This window comes from Caretta caretta, chromosome 8 (assembly GCF_965140235.1).
Source record: "Caretta caretta isolate rCarCar2 chromosome 8, rCarCar1.hap1, whole genome shotgun sequence".
In the NCBI taxonomy this organism is placed as follows: domain Eukaryota; kingdom Metazoa; phylum Chordata; order Testudines; family Cheloniidae; genus Caretta; species Caretta caretta.
This window is the reverse complement of record NC_134213.1, coordinates 90,857,383-90,877,364: the sequence shown is the minus strand read 5'-3', so window position 1 is coordinate 90,877,364 and position 19,982 is coordinate 90,857,383. Positions and strand designations below refer to the sequence as shown.

The following is a 19,982-nucleotide window of genomic DNA, read 5'->3' as shown; positions in this document are numbered from 1 at the left end:
CCTCTCGTTGAACTCAGATTATTCTCTTTCATTTCCCTCTCATTGTGTGGCTGAATTGGCATCTCCAAGGAAAGTTCTGTGAACCCCTTGATAGTCAGGACTCATCTCTTATTTCAGTGGTTCTATCTCTAGTTCTGATGGGCTTGATTTTTACATGCAGTTTACAGTATTTGTTTTAAAAAATCTATTTTAAGAAGCCCTGTTTGTAACTACTTTGAACATTAAATCTTCTGGGAAAGTTCAAGCACAGTGCAAGCTTACCATAGCCAATAATAACAGCATATAGAAAAAATAAGGTATTGAAAACGTGGTTGTGTCTGCTTTGTTGTTTGTTGCTGGTTTTATGGGTCTTTTGCTGAGCAGGCAGTTCCTGAAAGATCTTAAATCCTGTTCATGTTTTGAAATATTCATGCTAGAATCTTGTTTCTCTTTTTGGAGCACAGAATATCTTTGATCTTTGTGCCCAACTTACTGGGAGTTCTGAGTGAGAATCAAAGGTAATACCTGGCTCTTGGGCAATAAGCTATAGGTAACTACTCTTTTCATGTTTGCCAAGGGAAATGGAAAATATGCCATCTTAGCATTAGCATGAGGCAAAACAAAAAGCATATGTAGTTAAGAGGCAAGAAACGTTAAGCATAAAAGTGAACGTATGCGTCAGCCTTCAAAGATGGAAATTGCTGAAATAAATAAAAATTGCAAAAGATTTTGTTAATAGTTTGTACTATATATAAAGCACAATCCTGTAGTTACTCTTAGATAATTATCCAGTCCTGTAGTACCCCAAAAGGTCTCTCATTTAAGTCCACTTTAAAGTGGATTGATCTAAGTCACAAAAAGGCACTCTGTGCGAAACGAAAGTGTCCATGCAGGGGGTTAGTACAGAATAGCTATGGCACTTCAAATGCTAGCTTATGTCACACTAACTTTCCCATATAGACAAGCCCTTGGTAGAGGCTCTTGAACTAATGGAGTATACTACCTTTTCCCCCAGTCCTTTAGTTAGAGCTATACCAGAATAGTTTTCTTTATGTGTACAGTAGTATAAATGGAAATGAAGGAAAAAAATACAATTGGCCAGATCCACACCTGATGTAATTAGTATAGCTCCACTGAAGTACAGTCTGATTTACACCAGCTGAGGATGTGGCCCCTTTTCGCTGTCAGAAAGAGGCCGTGTAAGTAAAGCCCTAATTAAACTAACACTACTATTTACAGAATGTAAATTTGTTAATCTCATATTTATGAGCTAGAAATCAATGTCCCATTACTCCAATGTATTCACTGTAACTTTTTAATAGCTTCAACTGGAAATCCTATGTATAATATCTAATTATTTTATTGATGTGTGTGAATGCAGACAACATAAAGGAAAACAGATTAATAATACTTAAACCACTTAGCAGAAAGTAAATTACTAATTTTTTTAACTGAAATATTTTACCTACTTGTTTTTAAGTTAAAACATTGCTTACTAATGTGGATAGGAACAGACAGCAGTGTGTTCTCAGTAGCAAGCCTTAGTTTCTGGAAGTTGCTTCTGTCAGAAATACATCTAAGCTTCATTCAGGAAGCATCGTATGACATATCTCCTTTGTCCAGGCTTTCTACTAGTTGCTTAATCTAAAACCACAGCAATCGGCCTTGAAGGTTGCTGAGCTGCAAGGGGTCATGGTGTGTGTATTTAGTACCTGTTTTGTTGTTTTTATTCTTAACTATTTACAGTATGCCCAATTCCTATGGAGAGGGACACCTGATATGTGCTTGCAATAATGAGACCAGCTGAAGCTTCTGCTATTACATAACTTGAGAAATAAGAAGAGGTGTGTTGGCAGACTATTAACTTCATTATGAGAGTTTCTAGATCTGTAGCCATCTTAAAGCCCTGAGCTGATAGGTGGTACAAGTCTGAAACAACAAGGTATCATTAGTGAGCCTGTGAATAGCTCCATATAAGCCCCTACCCTGGCAATCAAAGTAGTTGTACTGTGATTGTCATCTCTCCCAGGTGAATGGCAAAGTTCATAGCCCTTTCTCACATGTATTCCTTCCTAGATTTACATAAGGACAAACATACTGTCAACACAGTGCCCAGTTCTTTGCCCCAACCCTTAAATCAGCCACCCTGAAAAGGGAGTAACCGTTCTCTGTTTTGACCTCTCAATTTTAGCTATTTTTAGATGCAGTTGAACACAGGACGACTGTAATTTCTGCGATACCCTTGTTTTATTGTAGAGTGCCAAACAAGGACACAGTTTCATAGTCTACAGAATGTACAGGTGAATCAAATCCCAAATCCAAGCACTTTGGTAGCTGAAAGCTGGCCATGCCCATTCAGGGACATATGCTCTTGGCGAATCTGCTTCACTGTGAGACATTTATTGGACTGACAAAACAAAAAGTCCAGTATATACAGAGGTGCGAGTGTTTGTCTACAGGAGGATGCTTAGTGGAGTGAGAGAATGAAATAAATGTACCCAGAAAAGATGAGCTGCAGCATTTTTCTTTTTAATGAGGGTCTTGCTGCCATTCCCTCCCCAGTTAGTCAGCTGTGTTGACTGAGGTTCAAGGACCTACAGTGAACTGTGTGCTCAGATGAGTTCCCAGGAGCCTGCTGGATCTTAGCTCTAACCAATAGACCATGTGGCCTTTCATTAATTTTTACTTGCTTTGATTTCTGAAACTCTGTCAATTAAGTCAGCCTCATTACACACGTTTTCTTTTCATTCTTCCAGGAAAATTAATTTTTTAAAGCCTGTTCAGTATTAAAGATATGATGCGCTTCATTATATATGTGTTCATTGATCCTAAATGATCTTAATGCCTTCAGTAATTTTAACAGATTATGGTGTGTTGATGATTTTATGGCTATTGTGTAAGTATGGCTTTGACAAGTAACCCAGCTAGTTCACTCAGGTCAGTGAAGCTGTTTACATGTTCAGGATTTATAGCTTCACAATGGATCAAAGGAGATTATTTTTACTTGTTGGAATTATTGCTTTGGCAATGTGATTTTGAAAGGAAAGTTGGTTATGAGTTGTCTAGAGGCATTTTATCAGGCACTTAAATCATGAAAAGTTATCTGAACCTTGCCCATTCAAAGTGAGAGAGGGAACAGAAGATAATTCATGAAGGACTCACAAAAGCAGCAGTATATGGGTGCTGATGATAGTGAGTACTAGGGTTGTAAGGTTCTGTTCAAAGAGGTGAAACAAAAATTATGGTCACAAAAGAAATTTGTTCAAATTGTTGCAAAGCTGGTGACACGTAAGAAAAATCTGATAAAAGGAAGAAAGATACTTGCTGCACAAGGCTATACTGGTGATCTGGGGAAGGAGACCCAATAATTCAAAAGCATCTGGCCTGTTGGTGGTGGTCTAAAGGCTGGAGAAGGGAGCCTGTTGCACCATGCCATACAGAAGTCCTTAAAAACATGCCTGTCTTCGTTCTTTATTTTGCATCTCATGGTGTGATGGCAGTTGAGTAATGGACAGGTCTTGCATTAGAATGTTAAACATTTCCAGCTTTATTTTAATAGATGGATTAAACTGATAACTTAAAACCATAACTATAGGTAATAAAATCAGACGTGTGCTGAAATAATTTGGCAAAAAAGAAAGTCTGTGAAATAGTTATGGTCCAAATGTATATTCTGTCTCCAGTTTTCTCTCTCAGAGAAATTTTATTTAGTTGAATTCTACTGTGAATTCCAATGGCATAATGTTGAATTTCTGTTTGAGTGTCACACAGTTTCGAGAGTTGCAAGTTCTAGTAATGAATCTACAAGATGTAATTCTTGCACAATAATATTAACAGTTCAAAATCTGTTTATTTTAATTGCAGCCAGACTGAAAAAAATGTTTCTGAAAACATAAACCAAAGTAAGTTATTTTTGTAACCTCATCCAGAAAACCTGGATAACAGGAGAGTGGATTTTTTTTTCCTCCTCATAAAAACAGAAAAAAATATAGAAGTCAGTCTGAGACATCAGTAAGTGTTTTTGTATCTCACAAACAGCGAAAAAATCACATTACAGTTTCTGTGGAAACCATTCCTTTTTATTATTGAAGAGCAAAATAGTTTAAACTCACATAAATTTAAAATGTCCGTGGGAAGGTTTCCGTGTTGCCAATTTTCCACATTTTAATAAGTTATTGTATTTTTTAGGGACAGAGTTATGAATTATTGTGTAATGTCCACTCTAAACTCTAATGTCTTGCAATGGTAAATTACAAGCTAGCTGTCAGACTGAACACCAATGACAGTGAGATGTATGTGACCCTCTCTCAATATGTGCCAGTTATTCAGTCACTTACTATGTGACTTGAGTGACAATGCATTACAGAGATAGTCAGAACAAAACACATACAATTCTCAATACTTCTCTGGATTTTTGTCAAGTTCTTCTTTCCACAAAGAGCCATGTTCTCAGCTGGTGTACATGAGAGGAGTAATGGGGCTATGCTGATTTACACAACAGAGCGTCTGGCCCAGTGGTTTGATTTCACAATTTTCATGGTACTTTTCATGGTTCGGTTTGGTTTGGGTTTTTTGGTTTAGTTTTCCTTTCTCTTTGGTGACCCTTCAGTCTCACTTATTTTGCTTTCTGTCCCTAGAAAATAATTTTGACATCCTTTTCCCAACGAACACAGAAACAGGTTCCCAGAAGTCCCCTGTCTGATACCACAATATTCTTTTCAGCATGCTGCCCCAATAGCTTGCTTGTCCATACTAGGAAAATTAGAGTGTGTACCTTAGCTCCGGTGCAGCAATGGTGAAAGCTGCAGCGTTGACAAGTTCTGGGTTAGATGACCCTGTGATAAAGAGAGTCTGATCCCTGTGTACATTGCATTCTCAACAGTGGCGTAGCTGTGTGAGTGGTGAAATACCTGAGTAGGTACATTTGACTTTTGTGATCATTTCGTCTGACCTCACGTAACACAGGCCACAGATTTCCCCTGAATTAATATAATTAACTAATAATAACAGCACTCCCCTGTTTCATGTCCAGTAGCTGTGGTTGAACAAGAGCATATATTTTAGAAAAACATCAAATCTTGATTTAATAATTGCTAGTGATAGAGAATCCATTATAACTCTTAGGAGGTTGTATAATGGTTGATTAACCCTCACTATTTAAAAAAAAAAAGTGTTTTATTTCTAGCGTGAATTTGTCTAGCTTCAACTTCCAGGTATTGGATCTTATTATACCTTTGTCTATTGGAGAGACCTCCGTTATCAAATGTCTGTTGTCCATGTAGATCGTTAGAGACTGTGATCCAGTAACTTAACCTTTTTGATAAGATAAATAGATTGTTACTTGAGTCTCTCTGTAGAACATGTATAATGACTGTGCGGAATGAACTCCCCATGAACGAAGGAACATCGCAAACCGCACCACTTTCTGCTCTAAGTGCAGGGTGCATTTTTTTGACCTTGCCTTATATAAACACACAGCCACAGGTATATTTACTTAACCAAAACAAAAACAACCCTATCAAAACAAGACACTCCACTGCACATACTTCTCCTTATTATGCAAAGAAGATGAGAGAACAAACAACACACGACAGATGTGTAGTCATGTTGCTTAATGCACTCTTGGAAGGAGCTCAGATACTATGTTGATGAGCATGGTATAAAAACTTATTTAGAATAGATTTTTTCCAATCTACAATCATTCTTGTGGCTCTTCTCTGACCTCTTTTCTATTCATCAACATGCCTCTTGAAGTGTGGACACCAGGACTGGACACAGTATTCCAGTAGCAGTCTCAGCCGAGCCCAATACAGAAGTATTATGACCTCCCTACTCCTACTTAATATTTCCTTGTTTATGTATCCAGTGATTGCATTAGCTCTTTTGCTCACAGCATTGCATTGGGAGCGAATGTTCAGCTGATTATCCACCATAACTCCCAAGTTTTTTCAGTCACTGCTTTGCATGATAGAGTCCCCCATCCTGCAAGTATGGCCTACATTCTTTCTTTGTTTTGTATGCCCTTGCACTTGACCATATTGAAATGCATGTTGTTTGCTTATGCCTAGCTTAACAAGTGATGCAGATTGCTCTGCATGAGTGACTTGTCCTCTTCATTATCTACCACTCCTCTAATCTTTGTGTTGTCTGAAAATGTTATCAAAAATTATTTCATGTTTTCTCCCGTGTCATTGATAAAAATTAATTTTATAGGGACAGTCCCGATTTTTGGGTCTTTTTCTTATATAGGCTCCTATTACCTCCCACTGCCTGTCCCGATTTTTCACATTTGCTGTCTGGTCACCCTAATACTACTGGCTCCAGCCCCTCCCTTGGCACAGCGCAAAAGTAGCATGTACATACAGGAGAGGCTGGGGAAGAAAGGACTTCTGGGTCTGGAACTCAGATTTGCCGCATGCTGAAGAGCAAGATGGCAACCATCTAGCAACCTGCCACTAGATCAGCCATGGACACAAATGACAAAGGTACACAGGACTGAACTCCAAACACACTGTGTTACCCCATCTGCTTCTGACAGATACCCAAGGAGTCTTTTTCTTATACAAACGTTGCCGAAGCGTAGCTTGTCAGGCCAGTAAAGTCCCATTAAAATTGATGAGGGAGAATGAGGCCCATGCAGGTGGAGGAAGGATTTATTCTGAAGCAGGGAGGGAACTGTGCTAGAATGGGGTGTGATTGTGTGATGCTGGGGCCTGGGGTCTCATCTTGAGTATAGTAACCTACTGTGCAATTTACTGAAGAGAGGTATACTTATCCTTAGGGCCCTAAGGGGTAATATTTCTGCTCAGTCTCATTCTCTCTGGTCCTGAGTTATGACTCATAGAGATGAGCTTGTTTTGTGGTGGTTTGTTTGGAGACTCCTGCTGAGTTTAAATACAGCCTTCAAAGTGATCTGGTGAAGATATGCCCTGATCAACAAAGGTTATAAATCCTATTGTAAATACTGCAGTTCTGAAAATAGACGAAAGTTACGTTTCATTGCATTGATTTTCTTTGAACTGCTATTTACTTACTTTACAAGTTATATGAATGCATGCTCTAAACCAAGTACAATATACATAGAAACCCTACAACGATCTAACAATAGATAGGTGAGACATATCAATATTTAACTTTTAGTGCTCTGTACTTAATATAAATGGATATTGTTGCTGAAGCCAAAATTGCTATTTATTTACAGATATTTTTCTTGTCTCTATGCTACAAAATTGTTAACTGAGTACTTGCAGTCAACCAACCACGTCTTTTTATTGAGGCAATGTCTACAGTAGGAGTGATATATTTTTATAGGAATACTGGTATACTGTACTGTCAAAGCACTCCTAGTGTGGGCACAGGTATACTGGTAAAGGCATGCTTTGTACAGGTACAGTAAACCCCCCCACCCCCCACAAGCAAAACAAGCTAAACTGATAAAAGAGCAGCTTTGCCAGTATAGCTGTGTCTACATTAGGGACGTTGATTGGAACAGCTGTGTCTGCGAAGGATCACATTTCAAACCACTTGCTGACATAGCAATGCGGGCAAAAGTCTATAGTGTAGACCTGCTTGTTGATGCATTATTTCTAAGCACTGAATAACTGCACTGTACCATCTTTAACAGCTACCAAGTTCCAGTCAAGAAGTGGATTTTCAGTTGTAGGCAAAGGCCATATCTACACTAGCATGACCCCATAGTGTAGACGAGGGGTCTCAAACTCGAATCACCAGGAGGGCCACATGAGGACTCGTACGTTGGCCCAAGGGCCACATCACCCCCCACTCCACCCCTGCCCGTGGGGTGCAGGAGGGAGTGTGGGGTGCAGCAGGGGGCTCAGGGCAAGGGGTTGGGGTGCAGGAAGGAGTGCGGGGTGTGACAGGATTGGGGTGCAGGCAGGGGGCTCAGGGCAGGGAGTTGGTGTGCAGGAGGGGTTTGGGTTCTGGCCCGGCACCACTTACCTTGAGCGGCTCCGGTGTGGCAGGGGCGTGCACCGGGACTAGGGTAGGCTTCCTGCCAGCCCTGGCCCCGGCCCCGTGCCGCTTCGCTCCGGGAAGCGGTGGGCACCCTGTCCCTGTGGCCCCAGTGGGAGAGGAGCAGAGAACTCCGTGAGCTGTTCTTGCCTGTGGGTACCTCCCCCGAAGTTCCCATTGGCCGCGCTTCCCTGTTCCTGGCCAATGGGAGCTTCAGGGGAGGTACCCACAGGCAAGAACAGCTCACGGTGATGGGGTTCTCTGCTCCCCCTCTCCCCGGGGCTGCAGGGAAACGGTGCCCGCCGCTTCCCGGAGCGGCTCAGGGCCCTCAGCACCATGAGATTGGCAAATCCGCGGGCTGGATCCAAAGCTCTGAGGGGCCGGATCTGGCCCAGGGCCATAGGTTGCCCACCCCTGGCCTGGAGGTAGGCTGGGGACGCGGTGCACTGGGGAGGGGCCGTGGGGAGCGTGGCGGGCCGCAAGGAAGAACCCCGCTGGCCGCGTGTTTGAGACCCCTAGCGTAGACACAGCCTACAGCAATGGAAGGGGTTTTCCCATTGCTGTAGGAACACCACCTCCCCAACGCAATAGTAGCTGGGTTGACGAAAGCATTCTTCCATCAACATAGCCACATCTACGCCGGGGGTTAAGTTGGCATAGCTACAGCAAACACTGCTGAGTGCCATAGCTACATTTTAAGTGTCGACCAGGCCAAGATGACTCCCATGAGCATTTTGTGTGTCAGTTTTCAACATGGTTTAGCATCTTTATGGAGGTCAAGTTGCAACAGTTCAGAAATGTCTGATATTGGTCATATATGGAAATACACAGAGATATTTAGTGTCATTACATATGTTATGTAGACATATGTTATGTGCAAGCAAAGAGAAAGCAGCCTTTTGTTGACTCTGCATCTCTGCTTGAATCATGCGACCTGGTAGTCTCTGAAACAATCCGGTGCTAGCCAGCTGGCCACTGTCAGACAGGACACCTAACTAGATGGACCTGAGATCTGACCCAATATTGCAATTCGTATGTTCCTAAGTACTTGGAGAACTAACCATTAACTGAAATATCTCTTGTATTAAAATAAGCCTAACAGTTAAGCAAATACACTCCTCAACTCACAACTCCTGACTCTCAAAACTTCAGTCTGAGTGTCTAGAATTATTCTGATTGCTAATCACCTAGTTTATAATCATGTACATCACAGTCAGCTGACCCTGCATTCTGCAGAAGACTGGAGATTATGCAACAGATTCAGATTTTTTATTTCAGGTTTTTATTTTACCATAAAAATGAATAACTCAGTAACGATTACCCCTGTGGTGTTTCATTTGAGATTAAATCATTGCCCCAAAAACTTATTTTCATTGTGCTTCAGAATTTGGTATTGAAAATGCAAACTATATTTAGCACCTGTGGTAGCTGTTGGAGCCAATTTACATTTATGGGATAAATATGTTTGGTGGATGCTTAAATGATCAGCATTGAATTCATTAACATTTGACAATAACATGTAAATCTTTATATTTCAAAATTATACCACATTGCAATGGAAGGGGCAGCTCTTACCTCAGGGTTTATTCTTTCAAGCTGTATATGAACTCTGGAAAATACTTTTTAATTGGTTTACACTCTTATTTGCATTAAGTAGGGCTAGAAACTTTTTTAAAATGAAAGTTTGCATTTTGCTGCGGTGGATGAATTCTGGACCCTAGTCATAGGAATGGTGGATTTCAATAATGAATAAATATGTTCCAGAGTTCAGAAAATATGCAAAAGGGAGACATAAGCAAAGTAGCCATTTTCTGGAGGGTTGCAGTTATATATTTCCTTCATCTCCTACTGGAGGGAGGGTGGTCTAGATTTTTCCCAATTTTAGTGCATGGCTCTAAACCTTGGCTGTTACTACATCTACACAAACACTAGTTTGTCTGAATCTTAATATCATTAGAAATGTGTCCAGATGTCACTGAATTTTGGAGAAATTTGAACCCAGATACTAATTTTGTGGCTCAGATCCATCTCTAATTGGTATGTAGGCAACAAATCTCATTATTTGTACAAAACGGAGATTTTAAGATAGCAAAGATTTTAAAATTTATATTTGATTTAAAATACTAATAAAAAAATAAGAGGAAAAGTCAAGTTCAAGATTAAAATTTAGCAAAACGCAGTGTAGGGTCAATCCAAGGACCATGTCATGTCAATGTATAGTTGTATTCATGAATGAGGGTGTCAGTGATCAATACACTATTTTTTTTATAGTGTAAAAACACGTTAAAGAACCAAATTACTTCCTACATTATGGGCTTATGCAAATTCACTGCTCAAGCCTATTTCTGTATTGGTCTGAATCTGAACACCCCAAAATTTAAGACAGTTCAGATGCAGATTTGAATCCTCAAATTTAGGAGTATTCACTTATAGGGCTTTGATTACAGGTATGGGCCTGAACCAAATCCAGACAAGATGGGTCTGATTCCCTTCTTGCCTACATCAGTGTAATTCAGTTGACTTCAGTGGAATTATTCCCAGTTTACACAAGGGCAAGTAAGAATGTAACTGCTTTAGGGCTGTAACTCTTTTATACTGCTTTCAAAGTGACATAAACTAAATTGGAAAAAAGCACTCTTATTCTGGAATAAGCGAATCCACCTGGGGATTTATACCGGTATAACTACAGCAGTATAATTATACTGGTATCGCTATGCTGGAAAATTTCACTGTGTAGACAAGCCCGTAGAGCAGGGGTCTCAAAGTCCAGGCCCATGGGCCATCTGCGGCCTGAGAACCTCCCCACTGCAGCCCACAGAGGAGAGACGCAGGCAGACATGCTGCCGGCAATGTCTGCTGCAGGCACTGCCCCTTGCAACTCCCATTGGCTGGGGGAGAGGGACAGCGATACCATCACTAGTTGCCGGGCAGAGTCAGCCATGGAGGCAGCCTCACTTTTTTCCACGATAATACATACAAGTCAAAATACTGAACACAACTATCTGATGCACACCTTGCTGCAATCCCAAAGGTTTCAACTGCTCAGTCACTGAGGCCAAACATCAACAAACTGACAGAACTGAAGCATTGCCAGGTGTCTGGCAAACACTAAAAACCATCTGGCAGGCGAAGAATTGTATAAAGTTGTATGACGGTTTTATTATTTCTAAGAAATTTGAAATAAAAAATACAATATAAACACCATCTTCAGTGACATTATTGGCCTGCTGGGAGGATTTGAGGATGGGCACTAGCCCTAAGGTAAATTGAGTTTGAGACCCCTGCCACAGAGTTATAGGGAACATAATTTCCTCTTATTTGCACTAGTGTAAAGGGGAAGTAATTCCATTGCCAGTGGGGTTACACTGATGTAGGTGAGAGAATCAGAAACATGTTTTGATTCGGTTTTGGGGGGTTTTGCTTCAGGCACATAGCAAAATAAAAATATTCATAAAAATACTAAATTTCAGGCATCCCACAGCAATACCCAAACCAGCAAAGATTTATGCACGTGAGTCATTTTACTCAGATGAGTAGTACAACGGTTAAAGTTACATGCAGAAGCCTTTGCTGGACTGGACCCTGCGTGTGAATCCAAGTAATTAATCTGGATCTCTACTGAGAATTTAACACTTTATAGAATGAGACTTGAAAAATGCAATGTTCATATAATAATTTAATAGTCCTTTCTGTCAATGCAACTGGCTTCACATGATCGAAGTAATAAATACTTGCTTAATCTTTATCTGTAAGATTTAGCTCTTTAAATGTCTCTAAACAAGAAAAAAAATGGATAGACTTATCTGACCTATTAAGCACTCACAGTGCAATAGGCTCTGACATGAGTTTTATTCCACTAATGAAACAAAACTATATAGTTTCTGAACCATTTCTTTTAGCATGGCACATTAACCTTCCATTACCTGTATTCAGATACCCTGCAGCCCATTTAAAAGCCAATAAAGTAAGCAATTTTTGAGAAGGTAATCATTATAGGGAGGATTAATTGTCAATAACATAATTAACTAAAACAATCCATTTTCTAAAAGTAGGAATATTTTTAGTGAGCTCAATAATTTAACTGCTCTCAAAATCTGATTATTTAATTGTTATATGGTGCTTGTATCTTGAAAAATAAAAAAGCAAAGCTACAACTGAATGATGATAACTTAATCTAGAAATGAATCTTTCTAACAGATTATAAAAGTGTTTCAGTACTTTTAATAGAGCTATCAACTTTTTCATGGTCCAAGAAATACATTTTCTAAATAGTCGAACACATGATTTGTTTGTGTACTTGATTTGAGGATATAGTACTTAGCATCAATATTTCAATAATTGGTTGATATGAAAATCCTTCTCTGGCAAAATTGCCTCATTTGAAGAAATTAAGACTTTTCATTGGCAGATTTTATCTTTCCTAAGGATTTTGTATAACATTGGATATTATCCGTGTTGTAACTATAACTTTCTTGGAGCATCTATCACCACTAAGGACTGAACTGCTGGCAGAATAGTCATGCTAAAAGTATTTTTCTAGTTTCCTTTCTTTATTAGCTTTACTATCAGTGGTTGAGGCCTCTAGGTTCTACTGTAATAAAAATAATAATTTGTAAATCCTCTAATAGTAACAATATAAGCCTGCACCACGTAGCGTGTGCTGAAAGACAAATTTCATCGCTTCAAAAATGTCTGAGATATTAAAAAGCCTCCATTTGAGATTTGGGAAGTATCAGCTCCTAGACTCTTAAGAAAAAAGATGTATACTCCTCCTTTGGACTTGTGATTTCTAAACTTTTTAAATATATGTAAAGGACTGCAGGAGCAATTTTATTAGCTGATGAAAATTCTGGACTATGAGATTAAGGGGTGGTAACCCAATGAACTGAAACTTGTTTGCCTCACTGAAAACTTTCAGATCAATATGCCAAAAGACAACAGGCTTTTTTTTTTCTTTACTGGATTTTTAAAAATAATTTTAATCCATTTGAAACTAATTTTAGAAGTAACAAAGGCCCCAGGATTCTTAGGAATCTTAACTTGCTAAGTTTCAGAGTAGCAGCCGTGTTGGTCTGTATCCACAAAAAGAAAAGGAGGACTTGTGGCACCTTAGAGACTAACAAATTTATTTGAGCATAAGCTTTCGTGAGCTACAGCTCACTTCATCGGATGCATGAACTTGCTAAGGTTTGCTAAATCCATTCTTTCAAATTTAGCCAAATTGGTGTCCAAAGTTTGTGAAGTTGCACTGTACCAAAGCAAAATTTCTGCAAAACTTCATGCATGTGTTACTAGATGACTTTTCCAGTGGCTCATTTGTATTTCGTCACAAAAGGATGACTTCTATTATTACAGCACTGTGGATCTGGTTTATTCATCTGATTTGATTTTTCTATAATTGGTTTTGTCTGTTGCTGATGAGAAATAAGATCAGAAAAAGACCATCATCTTGGCCTAGGCCTGCTATTTTACATCTTTTATTTTGTTTTATCTAAGGTCTAGTTTACCATTTTTCACCCCCATTCACTTCACTCTCCTCTAGAAACCTAAGAATGTGTTTTCACAAGGAAATTCTAGAAAAACTGATGAAGGGGTGTTAGACCTAAGAAACCTAGTTAGTTAGCAGGGTTTAACTAACAAAATGGTAAATACGCCAGAGCTGCTGTAACATGGCTACAGTAGAGGCCCCACTAGATTTCTGTTCATCTGAATGGGTGGCAGGAGTGGGAATTCTCTAATGTAACTGAGGCTTAAGTCTTTCTTGAATTTATTTATATTCTGTGCTTAAATCTCTGTCCTTCTCCAATAACTGATTATTTATTACCTTTTGTATGAAACTGCTTCCCCTTTATTCGTACGTTAGCAAACTGTCAAATGCTTGAAACCATCACTAGTGTGATACGTTTTTCTCCCAAGTTTATTCTACCTCTTCTTGAAAATCTGTTCTCACCTTAAAATACAGCCCAATGGAAATCACCTCCGACCTCTCTTATTTTATATCGGTGAGACCTGTTACCGTTTTGTTGCCTTTATGGTATAGCCTCTCTCCACTAGTATCCTTCCTATTGTGCCATGACCAATGCAACAATGTTCCATATGGAGGGAGAGTCTAATAAATGCCTGGTATAGGGACACCACTGATCCTTTGATAAACGTTTTGGCCTACTGTACTTTATTTACACAGTTCAGCATGTGGCTTTCAGTAAAGTCCTGCTTTTTTTATGTAGTTTTTCATCTGAGATAAGTAAGGCTATGTCTACACTACAGCCTATGTTGGTATAACTTGTGTCGCTGAGGAGTGTGAATAAACCATCCCCCCCGAGTGCCATAAGTTACACCATTTAAGTGCTCGTGTTCTGCCATTTGCAGAGGTGGGTTTTTTACGCCAACGGGAGAGCTCTCCCGTCGGCATAGAGCGCCTTCACCAGACACGCTGCAGCAGCACAGCGACATTGGTACAACTGCGCTGCTGCAGCGCTGTACATGTGGACATGGCTTAAGAGAGAGAGAGAGGTTAAGTGTTTTAACTGACATCATAGGGGATTTAATAGGGAAATAAAAGCCCCAAGATCCCTCTAGTTTCTATTCCTTTCTTCACACGAGCAGAGCAAGGAGGTTGCTCCTTGAAAGAGAGACCAGTAAATGGGATATGGGATTTCAACTTCGCCAGGCAGATGGACCAAACCATGCAATTATGAGACTTCTTAGGCCTGATAAACAAAGCATTTTGGGGGCATAAATTATTGGGGCTAATCAGTCAGTTGACACACTGATAACTTGTTCATATCTGATCCTTATTCTTACCAGAGTTGTACTGGAATTTGGCTCCTTCTATCTTTCAAAGAGACTTTTCTTTGCTTCATAATATAAATTCCATAATAAAAGTCATTGTTAGAGACTAGAAGTCATTAGAAGTTTAGAGTGTAGTGTTGCGGAGGATTTGTCAGTTCAGCAAAATGGGCAAGGATAGCAGAGAAAGCAATTAAAATGTTTCTATTAGAGTTGGTTAAAAAATTACAGGTTTCAGAGTAACAGCCATGTTAGTCTGTATTCGCAAAAAGAAAAGGAGGACTTGTGGCACCTTAGAGACTAACCAATTTATTTGAGCATAAGCTTTTGTGAGCTACAGCTCACTTCATCGGATGCATACTGTGGAAAGTGTAGAAGATCTTTTTATACCCATAAAGCATGAAAAAATACCTCCTCCCACCCCACTCTCCTGCTGGTAATAGCTTATCTAAAGTGATAATTACCAGCAGGAGAGTGGGGTGGGAGGAGGTATTTTTTCATGCTTTATGGGTATAAAAAGATCTACACTTTCCACAGTATGCATCCGATGAAGTGAGCTGTAGCTCACAAAAGCTTATGCTCAAATAAATTGGTTAGTCTCTAAGGTGCCACAAGTACTCCTTTTCTTTTTTAAAAAAATTACAAAAATTCTTAACGAAATTTTTATAAAAAATGTGTCCTATTTTTCAACTAGCTCAAGCTTCACTAAGAGTGAGGTGATAAGTAACTTAGAAAATATACAGACTGATGTACCATAAAAACTAGAATGAGGTGACACTTCCTGTTGGGGGTGGAATCTATTAAATGAGACATAGCACCAAAAGTTCTGACCATCTGTATTTACCATATTTCCATAAGACTTCACACAAGAATGGGAATGTTAAGAACAGTGTCTTAGCCAAATGCCCATCTTGGGTAATTATATTTTGCCTACCTAAAATCTTCCCTGCATTTTTAATAAGATACAGTATCCTTGCTAACTTTCTGTCCTAAATTGTTGTATTATTCATGTGCTGTGAAGCAGCTGTCGCCCCACAAGTGATTCTATTTCAGCTGGTCCTGAGGGCATGTACATAGGGAAATGTGTATTATGGGGGAAAGTGGAAGACATGGCAAGGTGGGATCTTGAGCTACAGGATGCAGAATTTGAAAGGATATAGGGTGAAGCAGAATGAAGTGGTGTCCCAGAGGAGTGTGGGGATCAAAGGGAGCGTGCATAGGGCGGAACAAGTTTATCTGCTGCTGGATCTTGGCGGAGCCAAGCACAAGGTGTAGATTTTATGGATGTAATAGCACTGGCTATGTTTATGTAAAAAATACAGCTGCAGCTGGCTTTTTACCCTTTCCTGTGGAAGACCTAGGGAGAGAGAACTATTTATAAGAGGAAAGGTCAATGGATTCCTGCTGTGAGGGAGTGTATTGTGTATGGAGGTTTGGAATACAGAAAAGGTGCAGTGATGTGACAGCTGCATTGAATAGTTGGGGATAAAATTGGGGTGGCAGGCTGTGTGCATAGTGGGAGTCTTAGGGGTGCAGTAGGTACTGGGATGTAGTACACTCACAGGGAGAAGAGGTTGGGATGTAGTAGGCTCTCAGGGAGAAGGTTGCAAGTGGGAGTCCTGGTAGCAGTGGCATTCAGTGAGACCGGGGTAGCAATGTAGAGATCCTGGGACCATGGGCTGGTGGACAACAGTGGAGCCCCAGGCTCAGTGGGTGTAGGGGGAGGAGGTGCACTGTGCAGGGGGGTACAATACAATCCCAGGCTCAGTAGGTGAATGAAGGAGTGTACGGGGGGCAGGGTACAGTGAAGTCACAACCTCAATCACTGTGTGGGGAGAGAGGGTGCACTGAGGGGCAGGGTAGGGTACAGTGGAGTCTCAGGCTCAGTGGGAGGAAGGTGGAAATTGGGGTCCTAGGCTCTGTGGGTGGGTGTGGGGGGGTCTACTGCGAGCAGAGAGGGTGCAGGGGCATACTAGGCTTGGCGTTTGGGAGGAGCAGGGTCTACTGGGGTCAGTTGGCTGGGGTGCCACAGTGGGATCCCAGGCTTAGTGGGGGGAAAAGTGAAGGGGTGGGGGGAGCAGAGGGTGAGGGGATGGGTTTGAGGGGTACACAGGGAGCACTGGGGTCCCAGGCTGGGGGTGGGGAACGGGTGGCCGAGGGATGGGGGTGCACAGGGTACTAGGCTCAGAGGGGCTGGGTGTACAGGTGCAGGGGTGCACGGGGGTGAGGTGGAGGAGGGTGGCCCAGGCGGGGATGAGTGGGCTGAGGGTGCCTGGGCAGGAGCTCCAGTGTGGGAGGACGGGAGGCGGGCTGAGAGGTATGCGGGGCAGGGAGTTATGGGGGTCGTAGTGCACGGGGGCGGGGGGAATAGTGGTGCCTCAGACGGGGGCGGGGGGTGAGGTCGGGTTCAAGGATGCGGGTGGGGGGGGCGGGCTGAGGGATGCGAGGGCGTTGGAGGGCAGGAGGGCTCGGCGTGCACGGTGGTCGCGGAGCAGTGGGGAGCGAGTGGACGGGGGCGGAGAGTGGGGGGGGGGCTCGGAGCAGTGGTGCGCCAGGCTCGGGGGCCACGGGGGCGGGGTGCGAGGGGGGAGAAATCGTGTCCCAGGCTCGGGGAGGCGCATCATGGTGCCTGGCTCTGGTCCCGGCTCTGAGTCCCGCGGACTTTCCTAGCCGCTGTAGCGGGCTGCCCCGCCCCGCCGGCTCGCCCGCCGCCTGCCCGGCTCCCTCCCCCTGCGGGCTCGATGGCTCTCTCTGGCTGTAAGATGGCGGCAGCAGCAGAGCCGGGCACGGAGCTGTCCGGGGCTCCGCGGGAGCCGGGGCTTGGGGCGCAGCCGGAGCGCGGCGGGAAGGCGGCGCCCCTCAGCCCGCCCGCGATCGCCAGGCGGCTGGAGAGCGCCCGCCGGGAGCTGAGCAACAGGCGCAAGGTCTTGCTGAGAAACCTGCCCGAGGAGAGCAGCAACCAGGTACCGCGGCGCCCCCGCTCCGGGAGAGGAGCCAGCCGGGCCGGGGGGACCCCAGAGCCGACACAGGGCAGGCAGGAGGCGGCCGCCATTCTGTGCCCTCCCAAGGGGAGTCCTGGAGAGCGGATCCTCGACATCGTCCGGCCCTTCGGGGTCCCGCTCCTAGCCCGCACACAGCGCCCTCCGCCTTCCCTCCTCCCCCGCACACAGCGCCCCCCGGGTCCCGCACCAAGCCGTCTTCCCTCCTCCTCCGCACACAGCCCCCCCTGAGTCCCGTTCAGAGCCCCCTTCCTCCCCCCCTGCACACAGCGCCCCCCTCCGGGTCCCGTTCCGAGTCCCCTTCCTCCTCCCCCCGCACACAGCGCCCCCCTCCGGGTCCCGTTCCGAGTCCCCTTCCTCCTCCCCCCGCACACAGCGCCCCACTCCGGGTCCCGTTCCGAGTCCCCTTCCCCCCGCACACACACACAGCGCCCCCCAGGTCCAGCTCCAAGCTCCGCTCCTCCCCGCCCTGCACACAGCGCCCCCCTCCGGGTCCCGTTCCGAGTCCCCTTCCTCTCCCTCCCCCACACAGCGCCCCCCCGGGTCCTGCTCCGAGCCCCCTTCCCCCTCGGCACACACACACAGCACCCCCCGGGTCCCGCTCCAAGCCCCCTTCCCCCTGCGCACAGCGGCCCCTGAGTCCCGCGCCCGAGCCCCCTCTCCCCCCGCCGCACACAGGGCCCCCCCCGGGGGTCCCGCGCCCGAGCCCCCGAGCCCCCCGCCGCACACAGGGTCCCCCGGGGGTCCCGCGCCCGAGCCCCCTTTCCTCCCGCCGCACACAGGGCCCCCCCGGGGTCCCGCTCCGACCTTTCTTCCCCCTCCCCACTCAGCGCCCAGCACCCCATGGGTGCCTAATTATACTTTCTCACTTGACTTGTGAGAGTTTACGTTCCTTCTGTTTTCCTCGGTAGGATTTGACATCCAATTGTTAAAGGATGTCTTTTTTTTATCTAACTGCCTCTTTTACACTGTTTAACTATGACGGCACTCTTTGGTCCTCTTATTGTTTTTATTTTATTTGGGGTAAGCAAATAGTTTGAGCCTCGATTATAGTGTGTTTTAAAAGTTTCCATGCATCTTCCAGGCAGTTCACTGTTTGTGACTGTTTCTTTTAATTTTAATACCTTCCTCATTTTTGTGTAGTTCCCTTTTTTGTAGTTAAATCTACTGTGCTGGGTTTCTTGGGTATTTTCCCCCCTGAAAGGATGTTAAATTTAATTACATTGTGGTCATCATCATTACCCAGTGCTTCAGCTAGATTCACCACTTGGAGCAGATCCTGTGTCCTGCTAAATCAAGGACTAAATCAAGAATTGCCTCTCCCTTTGTGGGTTCCAGGGCAAGCTACTCCAAGAAGCAATCATTTTTGGTGTCTAGAAATTTCATCTCTGCATCCCATCTTGAGGCGACAAGTTCCCAGCGAATATGGGGATAGTTGAAATCCCCCATTATTATTGGGGGTTTTGTTTTTGTAGCCTCTCTAATCTCCCTGAGCATTTTACAGTCACTGTCGTCATCCTGGTCAGATGACTGGTAGTATATTCCTACTGCTATATTCTTATTATTCAAGCATGGAATTTCTATCCATACTAATATTATGCTTCAGTTTGATTCATTAAAGATTTTTATTATATTTGACTTTATGCTTTCTTTCACATATAGTGGCACTCCCCAACCTGCATGGTCTATCGTTCCTGTATATTTTGTACCCTGGTATTACCATGTCCCATTGCTTATCGTCATTCCACCAACTTTCTGTGATGCATACTATATCAATATCCTCATTTAATACCAGGCACTCAAATTCGTGCATCTTAGTATTTAAGCTTCTTGCATTTGTAAATAAGCACTTATAACTTTTGTCAATATATAGTTGTCTGCCTCCATGTGATGTCGCTGAATGGGACTCTCTTTCTGAATGGGACTCTCTTTCGTTTGACTGTTTCTCTTGAGTTCTTATCTGTACTTTATTAACTTCTGTCCTTTCCTGTTTACTAGGATATAAACTAGCACCTTTAATAAATCATCCCCTAAGGGATGTGTCTGTCTGCATGCACCTCAACACCTGTCAGCTTTCCCCCAGCCCTTAGTTTAAAAACTTCTCTAAAACATTTTCAATTTTATATGCCAACAGTCTGGTTTTGGTTCCTGCTCAGAGCCCCCCTCACTAACCCCTCACACACAACACCCATCGAATCCTGCTTAGCCCCCCTCACTATCTCCAGGGGGATCCTGTTCAGAGCC

The 19,982-nt window shown here is 43.3% G+C and overlaps 1 protein-coding gene across 3 annotated transcripts in view; it reads left to right on the top strand.

Annotated features, from left to right (window-relative positions):
• Positions 1-17,336: 17,336 nt before the first annotated feature.
• Positions 17,337-19,982, top strand: part of RAVER2 (ribonucleoprotein, PTB binding 2) — a 56,532-nt gene continuing 53,886 nt past the window's right edge. For 2 of the 3 annotated variants that reach the window (XM_048859713.2, XM_048859712.2), the window contains exon 1: positions 17,338-17,702. In XM_048859713.2, the coding sequence (XP_048715670.1) occupies positions 17,481-17,702 (222 nt within the window). In that variant the 5' untranslated portion in view covers positions 17,338-17,480. Of the gene's footprint in view, positions 17,703-19,982 lie in introns of all 3 variants that reach the window. The other variant, XM_048859714.2, reaches the window with a different exon arrangement.